Source organism: Chrysemys picta, chromosome 4 (assembly GCF_011386835.1).
Source record: "Chrysemys picta bellii isolate R12L10 chromosome 4, ASM1138683v2, whole genome shotgun sequence".
Taxonomy (NCBI): domain Eukaryota; kingdom Metazoa; phylum Chordata; order Testudines; family Emydidae; genus Chrysemys; species Chrysemys picta.
In genome coordinates this window covers 24471930-24491462 of record NC_088794.1, presented here as the reverse complement: position 1 = coordinate 24491462, position 19533 = coordinate 24471930, and the positions used below count along the sequence as shown (strand labels likewise).

At 54.0% G+C, this 19533-nt stretch overlaps 1 protein-coding gene across 6 annotated transcripts in view; it reads right to left on the bottom strand.

Moving 5' to 3' along the window:
* SCUBE3 (signal peptide, CUB domain and EGF like domain containing 3) overlaps positions 1-19533 on the bottom strand; it is a 137486-nt gene that overhangs the window by 37280 nt on the left and 80673 nt on the right. For 3 of the 6 annotated variants that reach the window (XM_065591718.1, XM_065591722.1, XM_065591719.1), the window contains exon 7: positions 5122-5169. The exons of the other annotated variants lie outside the window; for them this stretch is intronic. In XM_065591718.1, coding sequence (XP_065447790.1) covers positions 5122-5169 — 48 coding nt within the window. The remainder of the gene's footprint in view (positions 1-5121; positions 5170-19533) is intronic. 6 annotated transcript variants of the gene reach the window in all.

Here is a 19533-nt window from a genome sequence, read left to right as displayed (position 1 = left end):
ACAAACTCTCCTCTGCTGTGTTCGCAACCAATACCTTGCAGCCTTGTGCTAAGGTTTGCTCACAATCCTCCTTTCATACTGGTGTAATTCCACTGACTCCTGATTTACACCCGTGTAATGAAAAACAGAATCTGCCCTGGTGCATGTGAAATTGACCAGCAGTTATGAACACAAATTAAACTAAATTACTCAGTTTTCATCATCTGAGCTGAAGAAAATGCTTAAAGTAAGCCACAAGAGGGGCGCAGAGTACACGAGATTTTCAAAATTCTGTCACTTTTAAACATCTGCTGTGTTTTCTGTTAAAGAGGTTAGGAACTTTACTTGTTGGGTATTATTATTTTTTAGTAGGTGGGGTTCGATTTTCTTTACTTTGCATCTTACAGTCATTTACCCCCATGCAACGTGAGCCCAAGGTGGGGTAAAGTGTTGCTATTCTGATCTGGTAGCATTTCACACCCACTCTGCAAAGATGTAAATAACACCACAAAGTTCACAGCAGTAGAAAATCAGGCCCATTATCTTTAACCTCAGATGGTCCCTTTAAAGTATTTGGTTTATAGCCTTTTAACACAGTATCACGCTTTCCGTGCATCTTGTGCCTGCCTGCGTTTTTACTGCACACTCCTAATAATGCTGCCATATAAATTTGGCTCATGGAACTGAAAGGTTCATTCCCTGCACACACACCGAGGACCAGGAAAAAAAAAAAGGGACCGATTCTGAGACTTACACTGGGGTGTTTCCATTGAATTCAATGGAACAATACTTGCTTTGCACCAGGGACAGTGAGAACAGAATCAGGCCACCATCTCAGAAGCCACGCTGCCGTCCTTGATCTCTCATCTGCCTTAAATAAATGGAGATCGAGGGGTTTTGTGTTTATACCCTCGTTAGCAGGGACTGTTTTAATTAATGCCTTCTGAGCCCATCACAATGTATCTGGGCACTGTACAAAAGTGAAACCAACCACAACTAAAATACTGCAGAGCTGGGCCCAGCGGCTAAGAGAGAAGTAGCTGCGCTCTGCCAAATGAAAGCATCCAAGGAGGAACAAAACAATTCTTGAAAAACCGTAAAAGGAAGAGCGGGCAAGAAAGAAGGTTAGGCCTGGCCATGTCTCTGCAGATCCATGATGATTCCAGCCAGAAGAGACTAGATGCACTGGTGCAAACCCTCTGTGCAGATAGGCAAAGATGCTATTTGCACTGATGGTGGTTAGCCCTGCTTGAAACTGGAATAAGCCACACTTTGTACAAGTGCCTCTTACAGAGAGGCAGTATAGCCTAGTGGAGAGTGCACTAGACTAGACTTCAGGGGACCTGGGTTCTATTTCCAGTTCCTCTGCTGTGCAACATTGGACAAGTCATTTACCCTCCCTGTGCCTCAGTATACCTATCAGTAAAATGGGAATAATGATACTGACCTCCTTTCTAAAGCGCTATGAGATCTGTGGCTGGAAAGGGCTAAATAAGAGCTAGGTGTTATTATTATTATGGCTGCCTGCCCTGTTCATACTACGAGTCTGTACCAGTGTAGATAAGCCCTTGGTCAGTCAAGATGAACTGACTGTTACCTGCCTTGAAACCAGATGCTGAAGGATTTAATCCTGCGACTTTCATCCAATCAGCTGTTGGATAATCTGAACCGATTGCTATCTCTGTACTGCTGAGATACAGTAACCGCAGAGAGCGTTTAATCCAGCCTGTCTAAGGCGATAACCACGTTACTGAAAACTTCTTAATGACGGATCAGGGTAGGGTGCTGCCCTGGCTCCCAAGCCAGGAGGTGCCGTGGAGGCAGCAGGTTCCACAGCAAGAGGAAGTCCTTTGCCTCACATCGCAAGGATCTTTCTGGGTAATCTAAGGGTAGCGCTGAGGTGATGGGCTTTATTGGGAGGCCTATTTAAGCCTGCCTGGGAGTAAAGGCAGATCACTGGGATGCAGGGGACTATGTGATGCAATGCAGGGTGGTCAAAAAATTGGGGTAATGATCTCCAGAGCCTCCCCTCAAAAGCAGCATTTGCTGTTCTAATCACATCCCTCCGAGGACAAACCTTCATGACGGCTGTTTGTGTAACTGCAACTATTATGCCAAAATTACAACCCACAAAATTAACAACAAATCTCCATGAGAAAACCATGAAGGCCCTGGGACATGCTTTTAAAGGCCAGCAGGCAGTGTTCTCTAGCGCTCAGAACAAGGGAAGGACATGATTTTCAGAGGTGCTGAGCTCCCACAACTCCCATTGAAGTCACTGGGCTCTACTGGTGCTCAGCGCCTTGGAAAATAAGGCCTGGGGATTCCTGGGTTCTAGCCTTGGGTGAGTCAGTTCACCTGTAGTGTGCCTCGGTTTCTCCACCTGTAAAGTGGGGCTATTATATACCTTTGTAATGTGCTTTGAGATCTTCAGATGAAAAGCGCTAAGTGCAAAGTATCCTATGCAAAAATTCTGAGTGGCCAATTAAAGCTGCCAAACCCAGCCATAACATTGTGTTTCCCCTTGTGCCTATGTCTGGGGAGCTGTTTCCTTAGCTTCAAGGGCTTGTCTAACACACACAGCCAAATTTTCAAACAGCCACCTCTACTGTACCCACAGTATTTGCACACATGCCTAGGTTTGCACGCTTCAAACCTGTGCTTTGGTGCACAAGCGGACAGGGAGCATGCACGTGTGAAAACAGTGTGTGTATGAGCACCAGTTTGCACAAGCAAACCAATGGTTGTGTGTGGGAAATTCAGGGGACTGGCTGGAAAAATATCCGAGCTTTTGCTTTATTACACAGTGCCTGCAGTGGGTCAGAGGAGACTAGTGCAATGATGGTTAATGCACTGAATCCTGGTGACTGTTAGTCACATTTGTGATGCTTGTGTCACAGCAAACACCTAATGTGGGAAAACCGTTAGGGGAACTTTTATCCGCTCAATCCTGGGCCAAGCAGATCTTTTGTGACTGGAAGCAAACTCATTTTACAGACACCAGGAGGTTTGGACATAGACAACTCAACAATTCACTGCAATAACGCATCTTCCCGGTTGTAAGGGGAGAGAGGGGGAGAGAGGGAGAAAGAATGGGAAGGGGATGATGGGAAGAGGACACCCTGCAGAGCTTGGTCCAGGAAGCAGAGCATGGGGGAAGAAGAGTGGTTCACAGGGAGCGCACATAGCTAGAATGTTCCCCAGAGTCCAAACCAGAAGCAAAGGCCAATCAACGTAGAGAAGAGCATTAACTCCGTGTTTGTAAGAGGAGAGGGTGCTGGCCATCACTGATGCACTATCCCCTTTCAGCAAACCAAGGGGGGAAAGACATCTGGCCCTGCCCTCCAGACAGCTAAACCCTTTGGAATCCATGACCAGTTAGAATGCAAAGGGGACCCTCACCCACTGCAGAAGCTGCCCAATATGGTCTCTCCGGGAGAGACCGCAGGGGCTGTTTCCTTCCTTCCTGAACAGTCCTATTTGTAAATTGATTTCCCCAAACTGACACCAGCCACTCCCCCAATTCCCACTGTGGAGGGGAAGGCAGCTTCAAAGAAAGCTCTTTCCAGACAGACTCTCAGTACCACTCTCCCCGACTGACATCCAAGCTCACAGGCAGTCCAGAAAAACAGCATCATGGGCAAAAGTAAGAGAGACTCTGGGGGCTTGACCTAGCTACCGCTGACCCTTCAGCTCAAGTTACATCATTGCCTAGAAAGCCGGAGACTTGGATTTTACTCCTGGCACTGACCTTCCATATGCAGCAAACTCCTTTCTTCTGTGGGCTGGGACAGTCTCCTCATAAGGGAGGTATGTGACATCTCAGTTAACTACAGGATCACTCTATCGCCCTTCCACACTTAAATCAGAGCCACGCTGGAGGCCACCACTTGCCCACTGGCTGGGCCAGGCCTACAGTGGGGATTAGAACTAGAGCAGAGGCAGTAATTGGTTTTCCAGATTGGTGGCCAAAAAATAAAATATCAGAAAAAACAAATCAGAAAAAACTTTCAGTTTGGGTCGGAACTGACATTTTTCAGTTGTCCTCACCAAAACAAAACCCCAATATGAAAAATAAATTGTTTGGGGTCAAACAAAATGTTTCTTTTGACCCAAAACAATGTTTTTTGTTTGCTTTGCTTTTTGCATTATGTTTATTACCCTTTTAATTTAAAAAAACAAAAGCAAAATCTAGCTACATTTCTAAACGCAACATCATTTCAAAACGAAAAGTCAAAAGGTTTCATTTTGAAAGTCCCAAATGCTATTTTGGCTTTTTCAAACTTTTTGTTTTTCATTTACTTTTTATTCAGCCAAAACGATTTGCCGAATTTGACGTGAATTGGCAAATAGTTTCGGTTGCCCTGAAACTGCATTTTTGGGCAAACAAACTATTAGAGTGAAAAATTTTGCCCACATCTATTTTGAACAGGGGGCCTCAAAGATGTAAAAATGCTATCTGCAGCCACTTCAGTCTTTGACTCAGTGGTACAGTCTCGGAGACCATAATTCCCACAATGCAAGGCTCCATTCTGACCCTCTGCACTAAGACAAGAGAAACCATGATCTGCTCCATTACATGGAAATTGAAGAGAGAACCTTAGGTTGCTGAGATGGGCAAAGTTTGAGTGCCTCTCCTACAGACAGGTTTCAGAGTAGCAGCCATGTTAGTCTGAGTTTATGCTCAGATAAATTTGTTAGTGCCACAAGTACTCCTGTTCCTCCTACAGACACTTATCCTCAGTTTGAAAGCCGGTTACATCTTCTGACAACAGGTCTGGCCATAAGCATAAGCAAAGCAGGCAGCTATTCAGAGCCCCACATCCCGCACAAGCTCTGCTCCTCGTCGGAATGCCCTGTCTCTCTCTCTCTCCTTCTCCGGTTGCAGAGACAACTCACGGCCGGATCCCAGGCTGGCCTTGCTGCAGCGGGTTTAGAAGTAGGAATGGCGGGGGGAGATTAGTAAGCATCGGAGGTGGAAAGTGCATCATTAATGACCCCTGAGCCACATGCGCTAGGGCGGGAAGTGTGGCATGCAGTTAGGTGGGCGGCTCAGGCCCCATGCCCAGTTATTATGCCAAGACAAGATGCATCTACGGTTAGAACTCCTCAAAGAGATAGAGAGAGAACAAAAATATTTACCATTAGAAAACGTCTGGGGGGTAACGTGTTGCTGGAGGTGCCTCTCCCCTGTTTAACATTATAAAAAAGTGATTTAGAAACAGTGTCCAGCAAGAAGCCTACCTTTTTAAAATTTCAATTATTTCTTATTCTCTGCCTCTCAGATTTGCAAAGATTTCCTCCCTTTCCCCCACCCCAATGAGCCTGGCACAGAGGCCTGAGCTGGTACCATCAAACCACTCCATCACCCAATCCATCACAACCCATAGCAGACCGCTGGGGCGGTCCCCTCCCATGTCCTCTGACGCAAAGAGGCAGGATTCTCATGCTACAGGCTGGGGGTGAGGGGATGAAAGACCGAGGTGCAAAGAGAAGCAGTGTTAGTTGGTTAGTATTGAAGATGTCTCCTCGTTCGGTTTGATGCTATTGCAGACGAGCTCTTCGCTATCTAGGCAGCAGAGTGTCGCCCACGCAACAGGATCAAATTTGGGGGGGATGTGTAAGGGGTTGTGAGCTACAGCAGGCGTGTGTGATGGGTGCAAAGGAGTCTGAGCATAAGGGCAACGAAGAGGATCTGGGACCATACGGTCTTGGCTGTATGAGAAAAGGTGCACTGGTCTGATTTAAAAATCCATGTAGTTACATTGGTGCAGACCTCCTAAGAAGAGCGTGGCAGGAAACACAAGCAGGAGAGGTGTAAGGAGGAGTACGCCCAAGTAACTCCCAGCACACACTAACATACACCCTCTTCTGCTCCTTCACCATATAGCAGTTTAGACCCCCTAGCGCCCACCTATTGATTTGTAACTGCCCATCACCTGGGAATCTGGCCCTTGTATCACCAGCTTCAAGTCAGTAGCAGGGCCAGGAGCTGTATTCTGCCATGAACTGCATGGCAAATATCCCCCCGGGACAATCCCATGAAAAGCACCCGTGGAATGAACCCAACCAGCCTGGCAGGGGCTGGAGCAGTTCCTGGGAGACAAAGGGAAGGGGCACACAGCCCCATTGAGCCAGGCTGCAGGGGGCTCAGGGAGGGGCAGACATGTCACAGAAGGCAAAGATATGGGGGGGAGGGATAGCTCAGTGGTTTGAGCATTGGCCTGCTAAACCTAGGGTTGTGAGTTCAATCCTTGAGGGGCTCACTTAGGGATCTGAGGCAAAATCAGTACTTGGTCCTGCTAGTGAAGGCAGGGGGCTGGACTTGATGACCTTTCAAGGTCCCTTCCAGTTCTAGGAGATAGGATATCTCAATTAAATTAAAATAAGTATGAGGAAGAGAGGTCCTAGAGGAGAGGCTTCAGGAGCAGGCAGTATGCTGCTACCTGGGGCAGGGAGACAGGCAGCTCCAGGGAGGTTGAGGCTTGGTACAGGGAGTTCCAGGGAGGCCAGGCCCAAATACAGAGGGCTCCGGGGTACATGCATGTGACACACATGCTGGTGGGGTTGCTCTAGGAAGGCTGAGGCCTGGCCAGGGGGTGGGGGGACCTGATGAGGAGGCTGGAGCCTGAGAGCTGGAGTGAGGAGGTGAGAGGGGGAGCTCGGCTGGGAGGAGGGAGTGTTGAAACGAGGACCCTTGCGTAGAACCTGCCTCCACTTTCAGCCCTGCTCTCACTGTGGTCTCAAGGCCCATGGGTGCCTGAGCCAGCACGAAGGAGGTGAAGGGAGGAGTCACAGCCAAGCCAAAACGGACCAGGTCTAGGCAGCACCAGCAGTGAAGTCTAGAGCTGCCGCACTCAGGGGAGACTGGGGGCTGAGGAACAAAGCGCCAACTGCTGCTCTCATTAAAATCGACGGTGGAGATCCCAGGGCCTTCACTAGGGTCAGGATTGAGCCTAACCCAGGCTTGGGCTTTGCTTCCCCCATGGGTACTACATGACTGTGTGGATCCCTGCCTAGTAAGACGGATCCATGGCAGCAGGCCAGAAGGAGCGGCGGGGGGGGAGGGGGGAGAAGAGTCATTTCTCCACACGCTGGTCCTCCTGGGGGCCGCCTGAGCCAATTCCTCACCCCTCCACAGAGGAAGAGCGGAGCAGATGGGCCTGACCCAAGGACCAGGAACCTGGCAGCACAGAGAAGGTGAGCGTTTGGGCAGTGCTTCCCCCCATACGTGCACAGCCCATGTGGAACTGATTATCCCCCAGGGATGGCGAGGCGACGAGAGACAATCAGAGCGTCTGAGCAAAGCGCTTAATGAGAAACAAACTGCAGAGGCAGGCGAGACCAAGCGGAGCGGACAGGATGGAGCCGAAGAGCGGAAGAAGGTGAGAAGGAAAAGAGAGAGGAGTGCGATCTGCTCCCAGACGCATCAGGTCCTCGGCTCTCTCAGCGCTCAATACGGGGCAAATCCTAACTGGCGCCCAGGATCCTACTCTGCCACCAGGATTTGCCCCAAATGTCCCTGCTGGACAAAGCAGGTGTTGGGGGGGATGGATGCCCCCAGGGCACACGGGGCAGGGGTTTAACTCCCTTCCTCTGCATCAACAAAGAGGGGGTATCTCCTGCATGGTTAGTCAATTGTGACTGTGGGGGCATTCAGCAGGATGTCTTGTAGATGCACCAGGAAACGCTGCCCCAGCCCCCCCATGCCCCTTCCCACCTTAGAACACCGGGTAACATCTTACAGCTGCTCAAGCCAATTGCACTGATGCAAACGTCATATATCTACCTTGGGCATAGGTCTGCACTCCCCATGTTGGGGTAAAGGGGGGACAGACTGGAGCCTTGGGGAAAGAACAGGCCCTCTAAGGGAGGCAGACCGGCCTGTAATACACTCGCCCCATTATGGCCAAAAGAATGAGCGGGACGTGAGGCAGGATTGGGGAGTCCAGCTGCAGGGGATTAGGCAACCTGGTTCAGGGCTGCCCAATGAGTTTTGGGAGTAGCTCAGGGAGATCAGTAATGGGATAAGGAGCCTTGAACCCCGACTTGAACCCAGCAGCGACCAAAAGCCATTGCTAGCCAAAGTTTGGTCGGTGCCCCCAAAATAAGTTGGGTGGGTCTCAGCCCACGGACAGAGGTCCATGCCATAGAACGCGCTGTCACAGTTGGCACCAATTGGCCTGCTGGCTGGCAGACTAAGCAGTGACTGAATTAGTTCCCTATTAATGCTGCCCTGCATGGCATGACCCCAGATACCCTGGATAATACGGGGGCAGAAAAGATGTGTGACCAGGTGCACCCCTCTATTCATACTGAAAAGGGTAGAGCAGTCTGGTAGAGGGGCTCACAGGATCCGCGCTATTAAAAATGGGAAAAGGCCTAACCAAATGCAAGGTCCCTCTATACCCAACGGCAGACCCTGCCTCAGTTTCTCCTTGTGTCTGATGGCTCTATTAGTTGCTGAAGCGATTTACCCCGCTGGCTAAGTCCCAAAGTTCACCCCAAAGAATCCAAACCAACACAAACCCAGATCTTTTGCCCAGGGTTCATTCCTCCCTCTGAAGGTCTGTCCTCCTCCACCAATCTTCCAGCCCACCTGGGATCTAATCAGCCCCTTGGTAGCAGCAGAGGTCTCTAGATGGCAGCACAGTGGGAGCCCAGGCCCACCCTCCACTATGGGTTCTCAGGCTTGGTGACCCCATACAGCCAGACTATCTAACCCCACGCTGCCCAGTCTTCTTCCTGTAGAGCCAGCCCTCCTGCTCGTTAAAGAGCCCTGACTTCTCAGTCTCCTCTCCCTGGAGTCCCTGGGTCAGCAGCCCCACAGGCTGCTCTTAGTTCCCAGCAGGCCTGCTCTTAGCCACCTGACTTTCGTCCCTCCTCTTCTCCACAGCGGGAGTCAAACCACGTCTGGTGGATGCAGCTGTGCCCCAGCTGCCCGGTGACCCCAGAGCATGCAATCCATCGGCATCCCCCCAGAGAGAGGGGGAGCCAGGTACTAAACTGATACATACTGGAACTCACGCTCATTGGGATTCCCGGTGACCCACAAGCCACAAAGCTGGAGACACGAGAACACAGGGTGTGTCACTCCTGATCGGATCTCTGCTCCATGCTTCAGAGAAAAGCAAAAATCCACCCCACACCACTGGCTCTTCCATTCTGTAGACGTTTTGCAAGAGCAAGATCCCTTCACAGACCATCTCTTCTCCCAATCCCCCATGCATGCCTCATTCTGCAGACCACCAATTGCCCTCAATAGCTCTGGCTCTTAAAGCATCTCTTCAAGGTACCTGGGAAGGGGGTGGGGGATGTTCCTCTTTCCCAGTTCCTGGCCTCCTGCCCATCTGGGTCCACCTCCGATGCCAGAAGCGCCCCATAAGCCCATGGGACCAAGGGCAAAGGATTCTAGGAGCATCTGAGGAGGACCCGTTGCAAGGCTGAGTGTGGGTCACTGTATGATGAAACTCAAGAACCGCTGCCCTAAGGCCAAACTACATTTCGTTCCCCTGCTCCAATCATGTTTCCTGCTGATTCATGGCTCCGGCTTCCAAGCTGCCAGCTGCGCTATGCTCCGCCCCAGACACACACGCACTTTCCCTGCATCCACTAACAGCCTAATACAGAGGGGATGCAATGGGGAAGCAGCGCTGGCATCTGGGGAGCATGCTATATCGCAATGCAGGGGCAGTGCTGGTGCGTCTGGGGAGCGTGCTATATTGCAATGCAGGGGCAGTGCTGGTGCGTCTGGGGAGCGTGCTATATTGCAATGCAGGGGCAGCACTGGGGCGTCTGGGGAGCGTGCTATATCGCAATGCAGGGGCAGCACTGGGGCGTCTGGGGAGCGTGCTATATCGCAATGCAGGGGCAGTGCTGGGGCGTCTGGGGAGCGTGCTATATTGCAATGCAGGGGCAGTGCTGGTGCGTCTGGGGAGCGCACTAGATCGCAATGCAGGGGCAGCACTGGGGCGTCTGGGGAGCGTGCTATATCGCAATGCAGGGGCAGTGCTGGTGTCTGGGGAGCGTGCTATATCGCAATGCAGGGGCAGCACTGGGGCGTCTGGGGAGCGTGCTATATCGCAATGCAGGGGCAGCACTGGGGCGTCTGGGGAGCGCACTAGATCGCAATGCAGGGGCAGTGCTGGGGCGTCTGGGGAGCGTGCTATATCGCAATGCAGGGGCAGTGCTGGGGCGTCTGGGGAGCGCACTAGATCGCAATGCAGGGGCAGCACTGGGGCGTCTGGGGAGCGTGCTAGATCGCAATGCAGGGGCAGCGCTGGCACGTCTGGGGAGCGTGCTATATCGCAATGGGGAGGCAGTGCTGGTGCGTCTGGGGAGCGTGCTATATCGCAATGCAGGGGCAGCGCTGGGGCGTCTGGGGAGCGTGCTAGATCGCAATGCAGGGGCAGCACTGGGGCGTCTGGGGAGCGTGCTAGATCGCAATGCAGGGGCAGCACTGGGGCGTCTGGGGAGCGCACTAGATCGCAATGCAGGGGCAGTGCTGGGGCGTCTGGGGAGCGCACTATATCGCAATGCAGGGGCAGCACTGGGGCGTCTGGGGAGCGTGCTATATCGCAATGCAGGGGCAGCGTTGGGGCGTCTGGGGAGCGCACTAGATCGCAATGCAGGGGCAGTGCTGGGGCGTCTAGGGAGCGCACTAGATCGCAATGCAGGGGCAGCACTGGGGCGTCTGGGGAGCGCACTAGATCGCAATGCAGGGGCAGTGCTGGGGCGTCTGGGGAGCGTGCTATATCGCAATGCAGGGGCAGCACTGGGGCGTCTGGGGAGCGTGCTATATCGCAATGCAGGGGCAGCACTGGGGCGTCTGGGGAGCGTGCTATATCGCAATGCAGGGGCAGCACTGGGGCGTCTGGGGAGCGTGCTAGATCGCAATGCAGGGGCAGTGCTGGCACGTCTGGGGAGCGTGCTATATCGCAATGCAGGGGCAGCGTTGGGGCGTCTGGGGAGCGTGCTATATCGCAATGCAGGGGCAGCACTGGGGCGTCTGGGGAGCGTGCTATATCGCAATGCAGGGGCAGCGTTGGGGTGTCTGGGGAGCGTGCTATATCGCAATGCAGGGGCAGTGCTGGGGTGTCTGGGGAGCGCACTATATCGCAATGCAGGGGCAGCACTGGGGCGTCTGGGGAGCGTGCTAGATCGCAATGCAGGGGCAGCGTTGGGGCGTCTAGGGAGCGTGCTAGATCGCAATGCAGGGGCAGCACTGGGGCGTCTAGGGAGCGCACTAGATCGCAATGCCGGGGCAGCGTTGGGGCGTCTGGGGAGCGCACTAGATCGCAATGCAGGGGCAGCGTTGGGGCGTCTGGGGAGCGCACTATATCGCAATGCAGGGGCAGCACTGGCGCGTCTGGGGAGCGCACTATATCGCAATGCAGGGGCAGCACTGGCGCGTCTGGGGAGCGCACTATATCGCAATGCAGGGGCAGTGCTGGGGCGTCTGGGGAGCGTGCTATATCGCAATGCAAGGGCAGTGCTGGGGCGTCTGGGGAGCGTGCTATATCGCAATGCAGGGGCAGCACTGGCGCGTCTGGGGAGCGCACTAGATCGCAATGCAGGGGCAGTGCTGGGGCGTCTGGGGAGCGTGCTATATCGCAATGCAGGGGCAGCGCTGGGGCGTCTGGGGAGCGTGCTATATCGCAATGCAGGGGCAGTGCTGGGGCGTCTGGGGAGCGCACTATATCGCAATGCAGGGGCAGCACTGGCGCGTCTGGGGAGCGTGCTAGATCGCAATGGGGAGGCAGTGCTGGCGCGTCTGGGGAGCGTGCTATATCGCAATGGGGAGGCAGTGCTGGCGCGTCTGGGGAGCGTGCTATATCGCAATGCAGGGGCAGCACTGGCGCGTCTGGGGAGCGTGCTAGATCGCAATGCAGGGGCAGTGCTGGCGCGTCTGGGGAGCGTGCTATATCGCAATGCAGGGGCAGCGCTGGGGCGTCTGGAGAGCGTGCTAGATCGCAATGCAGGGGCAGTGCTGGCGCGTCTGGGGAGCGTGCTATATCGCAATGCAGGGGCAGCGCTGGGGCATCTGGGGAGCGTGCTAGATCGCAATGGGGAGGCAGTGCTGGCGCGTCTGGGGAGCGTGCTATATCGCAATGCAGGGGCAGCACTGGCGCGTCTGGGGAGCGTGCTAGATCGCAATGCAGGGGCAGTGCTGGCGCGTCTGGGGAGCGTGCTATATCGCAATGCAGGGGCAGCGCTGGGGCGTCTGGAGAGCGTGCTAGATCGCAATGCAGGGGCAGTGCTGGCGCGTCTGGGGAGCGTGCTAGATCGCAATGCAGGGGCAGTGCTGGGGCATCTGGGGAGCGTGCTAGATCGCAATGCAGGGGCAGTGCTGGGGCGTCTGGGGAGCGTGCTATATCGCAATGCAGGGGCAGTGCTGGGGCGTCTGGAGAGCGTGCTAGATCGCAATGCAGGGGCAGTGCTGGGGCGTCTGGAGAGCGTGCTAGATCGCAATGCCGGGGCAGCGTTGGGGCGTCTAGGGAGCGCACTATATCGCAATGCGGGGCAGTGCTGGGGCGTCTGGGGAGCGCGCTAGATCGCAATGCAGGGGCAGCACTGGGGCGTCTGGGGAGCGTGCTAGATCGCAATGCAGGGGCAGCGCTGGCACGTCTGGGGAGCGCGCTATATCGCAATGCAGGGGCAGCGCTGGGGCGTCTGGGGAGCGCACTAGATCGCAATGCAGGGGCAGCACTGGGGCGTCTGGGGAGCGCACTAGATCGCAATGCAGGGGCAGCACTGGGGCGTCTGGGGAGCGTGCTAGATCGCAATGCAGGGGCAGCACTGGGGCGTCTGGGGAGCGCACTATATCGCAATGCAGGGGCAGTGCTGGGGTGTCTGGGGAGCGCACTATATCGCAATGCAGGGGCAGCACTGGGGCGTCTGGGGAGCGTGCTATATCGCAATGCAGGGGCAGCACTGGGGCGTCTGGGGAGCGTGCTATATCGCAATGCAGGGGCAGCACTGGGGCGTCTGGGGAGCGCGCTAGATCGCAATGCAGGGGCAGCACTGGGGCGTCTGGGGAGCGCACTAGATCGCAATGCAGGGGCAGCACTGGGGCGTCTGGGGAGCGCACTAGATCGCAATGCAGGGGCAGTGCTGGGGCGTCTGGGGAGCGCACTATATCGCAATGCAGGGGCAGCACTGGGGCGTCTGGGGAGCGTGCTAGATCGCAATGCAGGGGCAGCACTGGGGCGTCTGGGGAGCACACTAGATCGCAATGCAGGGGCAGCACTGGGGCGTCTGGGGAGCGCACTAGATCGCAATGCAGGGGCAGCACTGGGGCGTCTGGGGAGCGCACTAGATCGCAATGCAGGGGCAGTGCTGGGGTGTCTGGGGAGCGCACTAGATCGCAATGCAGGGGCAGTGCTGGCACGTCTGGGGAGCGTGCTATATCGCAATGCAGGGGCAGCACTGGGGCGTCTGGGGAGCGCACTAGATCGCAATGCAGGGGCAGTGCTGGGGTGTCTGGGGAGCGTGCTATATCGCAATGCAGGGGCAGCACTGGGGCGTCTGGGGAGCGCACTAGATCGCAATGCAGGGGCAGTGCTGGGGTGTCTGGGGAGCGTGCTATATCGCAATGCAGGGGCAGCACTGGCGCGTCTGGGGAGCGCACTAGATCGCAATGCAGGGGCAGTGCTGGGGTGTCTGGGGAGCGCACTATATCGCAATGCAGGGGCAGCACTGGGGCGTCTGGGGAGCGTGCTATATCGCAATGCAGGGGCAGTGCTGGGGCGTCTGGGGAGCGCACTAGATCGCAATGCAGGGGCAGTGCTGGGGTGTCTGGGGAGCGTGCTATATCGCAATGCAGGGGCAGCACTGGCGCGTCTGGGGAGCGCACTAGATCGCAATGCAGGGGCAGTGCTGGGGTGTCTGGGGAGCGCACTATATCGCAATGCAGGGGCAGCACTGGGGCGTCTGGGGAGCGTGCTAGATCGCAATGCAGGGGCAGCGCTGGCACGTCTGGGGAGCGTGCTATATCGCAATGGGGAGGCAGTGCTGGTGCGTCTGGGGAGCGTGCTATATCGCAATGCAGGGGCAGCGCTGGGGCGTCTGGGGAGCGTGCTAGATCGCAATGCAGGGGCAGCACTGGGGCGTCTGGGGAGCGTGCTAGATCGCAATGCAGGGGCAGCACTGGGGCGTCTGGGGAGCGTGCTATATCGCAATGCAGGGGCAGCACTGGGGCGTCTGGGGAGCGTGCTATATCGCAATGCAGGGGCAGCACTGGGGCGTCTGGGGAGCGCACTAGATCGCAATGCAGGGGCAGTGCTGGGGCGTCTGGGGAGCGCACTATATCGCAATGCAGGGGCAGCACTGGGGCGTCTGGGGAGCGTGCTATATCGCAATGCAGGGGCAGTGCTGGGGCGTCTGGGGAGCGCACTAGATCGCAATGCAGGGGCAGCACTGGGGCGTCTGGGGAGCGCACTAGATCGCAATGCAGGGGCAGCACTGGGGCGTCTGGGGAGCGTGCTATATCGCAATGCAGGGGCAGCACTGGGGCGTCTGGGGAGCGCACTAGATCGCAATGCAGGGGCAGCACTGGGGCGTCTGGGGAGCGCACTATATCGCAATGCAGGGGCAGCACTGGGGCGTCTGGGGAGCGTGCTAGATCGCAATGCCGGGGCAGCACTGGGGCGTCTGGGGAGCGTGCTATATCGCAATGCAGGGGCAGCACTGGGGCGTCTGGGGAGCGTGCTATATCGCAATGCAGGGGCAGCACTGGGGCGTCTGGGGAGCGCACTAGATCGCAATGCAGGGGCAGTGCTGGGGCGTCTGGGGAGCGCACTATATCGCAATGCAGGGGCAGCACTGGGGCGTCTGGGGAGCGTGCTATATCGCAATGCAGGGGCAGTGCTGGGGCGTCTGGGGAGCGCACTAGATCGCAATGCAGGGGCAGCACTGGGGCGTCTGGGGAGCGCACTAGATCGCAATGCAGGGGCAGCACTGGGGCGTCTGGGGAGCGTGCTATATCGCAATGCAGGGGCAGCACTGGGGCGTCTGGGGAGCGCACTAGATCGCAATGCAGGGGCAGCACTGGGGCGTCTGGGGAGCGCACTATATCGCAATGCAGGGGCAGCACTGGGGCGTCTGGGGAGCGTGCTAGATCGCAATGCCGGGGCAGTGCTGGGGCGTCTGGGGAGCGTGCTAGATCGCAATGCAGGGGCAGTGCTGGGGCGTCTGGGGAGCGTGCTAGATCGCAATGCAGGGGCAGTGCTGGGGCGTCTGGGGAGCGTGCTAGATCGCAATGCAGGGGCAGCACTGGGGCGTCTGGGGAGCGTGCTATATCGCAATGCAGGGGCAGCACTGGGGCGTCTGGGGAGCGTGCTATAAAGCAGCGTTGCCATTTCTGGGGAGCACAAACCGCCCCTTTGGGGAGCACTTTAGCAGGGTGACTGACACCTCCACCAGTGACAGTGCATCTCACAGACATGTTTTCTCCCTATGGAACCACAAAGCCTCAAGTCCAGAGCTAAGCGCACAACTGCGGGCCTGCTGCTTTCCTCTGGCGTCTCTAACAGCGGTCGGAACGAGCCCCTCCCATCGTGTGAGGCTGACCTGCCCCAACGCACTGCAGAGCACTTTAATCAACAGGGCGGGGCGGGTTTGGGGGCTGTTGAAAAGGCTGCTTTAGAGAATAAACATAAATACATAAGGTCATTGGCCTCCCCTCCTCCGATCCTGGAGCCAGGGTGGGAGTCATGAGGGCTGGCCCCTGCTCTGCTCAGAGGCATGTTATTCATTATCTGCATTTTTAGAAGCAGCAATAAAAAGCAGAAAAATGAAAAACACCGGCCGCGGCCTAATGAAACTGTCATTCAAATGAAGCCACCCTGCTTCCTGCTGGCTGGTGTGAGCTGAAAGAGACCTGCATGCGGAGCCTGCTCCCAGCGGCCCTTCAAACACACCGCGTTCAATTTCAAAGCTCTCGGCCTGGGGAGCAGGTTTGCAATCCCCTCCCTGGAAACTTTATTCCCCTTCAACTGATGAAGTATTTCAGAGGAAATGGAGAAGGAAGGGGGAAGGGGAGGGCAGGGGGGAGCAAGGGAAGCTGTTTGCTGAGACACAGCCGTAAAACAAAAAAGAGCAGTTATAAATATCCAAGCAGGTACCCAAGCCTCCTGCCTGACTATAAATCTGTCGGCCGGGCATCCCTGCAGGGAAGGCGGGATTGGCTGCCTGTTAGTCCCAGATGGCAGCACAATCCTACACTGTTCGAGGCGGGCGCAGTTAGGGGACTCAGATGCACTCCCATGCTACCAACCGTGCCGGGCTGGACCCTGCTCTCACTCACACTGATCAGCACAGCCGGGTGTAGCCTGGGGCAGAGCGTGGCTCACCAGACAAAGGCCGAGCAATGCTGGAAGCTGGCCCAGTGTGAAAGGGACGCTATGTCCGTAACTCAAATGGCTGCGGGAGGAAGGAGCGGCAGAATGGATGCAGTGAACAGACCCCTTGGGATGAGTCCAGAGTGGAGCATCAGCGGCTAGTCAGGATTGGGGTGGCCAGTGTTACTACTAAAATGCTTTGTGGCTGTATTTAATTTCATGCATGGAGGTGAGTTAATGGGAAGATAAACTAGGTGTACTGAATCGCACAGGAAAATGTTTTCTAAGGGGCTGGGAAAACATGAAAGGAGATTCTTTGGCCAAGGTTTTCGGAAGTGACTAGTGATCTTGGGGCTCAACTTGATGAGATACCTTAAATGTCTGAGCACTGAGACCCTCTAAAAATCAGGCCCCACGAGCTGTGTTTCCTAAATCCCTAGACACTGCTGAAAATCTTGACCCTCATCAGAACATTATCCTGAAACCCTGTACAGGCCTCAAATAAGGACCTCAAAACACTAGCTAGACATTAAAGCATTAGGCTCCGGTGCCCTGGAAGGTAGGTATTATCCCTATTTTACTGGTGGGTAAACAGAAGCACGTACAGAAGAAGAAATGACTTGCCTAAGGTTACAGAGTGAGTCAGTGGCAGAGCTAGGAGTGGAACCCAGGTGTCCAGAGCACCCAGTTCTCAACTCTAACCACTAGACTACCCAGGCACAGAAGGAATGGCTAGGCCAGAGGATGGAAGGAGCCCTGCCCGACTTGTGCACAGAGAATGCAAGGGAATATCTGAAAAAATCAAACATATTTATAAAGATATTGAAGTACCTAAAGATGCAAATAGGGGCCGAGTGGGAATTACAAAGCTCTAAGCAGGTTAGGCGACTAAATGCAATTGAAGTCAATGGCCGTTATGCACCTAATTCTGCTAGGCAATCCGCATCTTTAGGCACCTAAACACCTTGAAAAATCTGGCCCCTCATCTTTTTCCCTGTTAAGATCATAGAAAAAAACCTGCCGTCTGTAGAAGAAAGATTCTCTCAAGGGAATCTGCAACCCAATTTACTATACCGCTGGATTTTTTTTTTTTTTTTGTAGAAAACTGAGGTGTTGACATGAGAGTGGGCGAAACGTAAATATGGTATGGAACTTCAAAGAAAGGCGAGGAGGCAGGTCCTGGCCATGACTGCCGTTAGTTTAGTTTTTATTCATATTCAATTAATAAGGGAGGGTAGGGAAAAAATCACTAAACTTCTGGAAGATAATGAAAACGTGAGCAATGGTTTATAAAGACTAGATCTGGTCACTCAATTGCACTTTTTTTTGTTTGTTAGAGTAACACAACTGTGATTGGAAAATGGACAGTAGGAGGATCGAAAAGAGGCTGAAAGGCCATGGAAAAAGGGTAATAAGAAGCATCAAAGCAAGGGGAGGTACCACAGAGACTAACGTTATTAATTATTATTTATCATTTGTACTGTGGTAGCACCTAAGAGCCCTAGTCCTGGGCCAGGAGCCCATAATGCTAGGCACTGTACAAACACAGAATGAAAAGACACTTCCTGTCTCAGAGAGCTTAGGTCTGGTCTAGTTGAATCTCTTCGTTAATGACGCAGAACCAAGGATTAAGCTGCCCATTCATTACATTTACAGATAAATCTATATTGGAGGAGCTGAAAACACCAGGGAGGACAGAGAAATACCAAGGGAGCCAGAGTGACTGGAAACGTGATCAGAAAACAACCCGAACACAATGAGATTCAACTCAGAGGAAACGCAAGTACTAATACACCCAGGGGCACTAACTTCCCAAGCAGAGCTATACAATGGGAAGGAGAGACTGGAGAAGCAGCAGGGCCGGGAGACGTCTAGGGGTGATGGTGGACAATAATTCAGACAGGCATTTGCAGTGCAACATTGCCCCCCAAAAAGCCGGAAGCAGCTTGGGGCTGCCTAGGTAGAAGCATCACATCCCGGAGCAGGGAGGCACTAGTTCCTCTCCATGGGGTCGATCCTGTTCCCGCTGAAGTTAATGGGAGCTTTGCCATTGATTTCAACAGGTGTGAGAACAGGATCCAGTTGGCTCTGGTGCAAGAGCACCAGGGAGTAAATCCCTTGGTACCAGAAAGATATTGACAAACTGCAGGGTGTTCACAGGAGAGGAACACAGATGTTCGGGGCGGTAAGAGGGAGAGATGAATAGAAGTAAATACACAGAGATTGGCTCACTGAAGTCTAAGGGGGAACAGGATAACAGGACACACATCTGTAAACACCAAGGAAGGAGTGAGATTATTTAGGGGGGCGAAAGGGGGTAGAATTAGGCGTAATGTGATGAAATTAAGGAAGGGAAAACTTGGGGTCTGAATGTCAGGAAAGTTTTCCTGGCAGAGAGATCTCTGAGGGTGGGGAATTATCTCCCAGAAGGCAGGGGTGGGAGCCCGGTTCCTTGGGAGGTGTAAAGTTAGACTGGACAGATCACGTGTGTGAAATAGGGGGACAGTCACAGGCCAAGGAGAGGGACGAGATGGGCTGTCCTGGTGCTAGCTTGTAGAACGAAGCTGCCTCATGTGCAGGGCATTTTCTGTGCCTGCACAGCAGGGGCTTTAAGAGCTAAATCTCTTAGTTGCTTTTAATTCCTTTTTTATTTTGCAGTAAGAGCTAACATGGTTACAGCAATTTGTGGACTTAATCACTTCCCAAATGTAACATTTTTTTAAATCAAATCAGCTGTTAAGCTGTGCAAGCATCTGAAACTAGTAAAACTTCTATCTCTGTTTGATGTTTTACAATTTGAAAACACAGAGAAAAAAAAGCTGATTTTGGGGGCTGTTGGGTTTTGTTTTTTCATTTTTGCAAGACAATTGTTGGTGGGCTGAGACCTCACGGTGCCAAGTTCCTGCTGGGAACAGACTCACGTCCAAATCTTAACTCCCCCCTCATCCTTCCCCAAAGACTAGAGGATAACAACACAAGGGAAGATAACAGCTAGCCCAGAACAAAGCTTCAGATTCCTCATTCGAGGCATTCTAATTCTTTTCCTAGAGAACTTTCCCATGTGTCTGCTCAAAAGTGTGCGAGTGTGAGAACAGGACTGGGCGTGCATGTGCAACTATCCACGTGACCATGTGCACAAGAGCACGTGAGTGAATGTACATGTACCCCATACAGCTGTCTGCAATTACAATACATGCTGTCATGTAATATATAT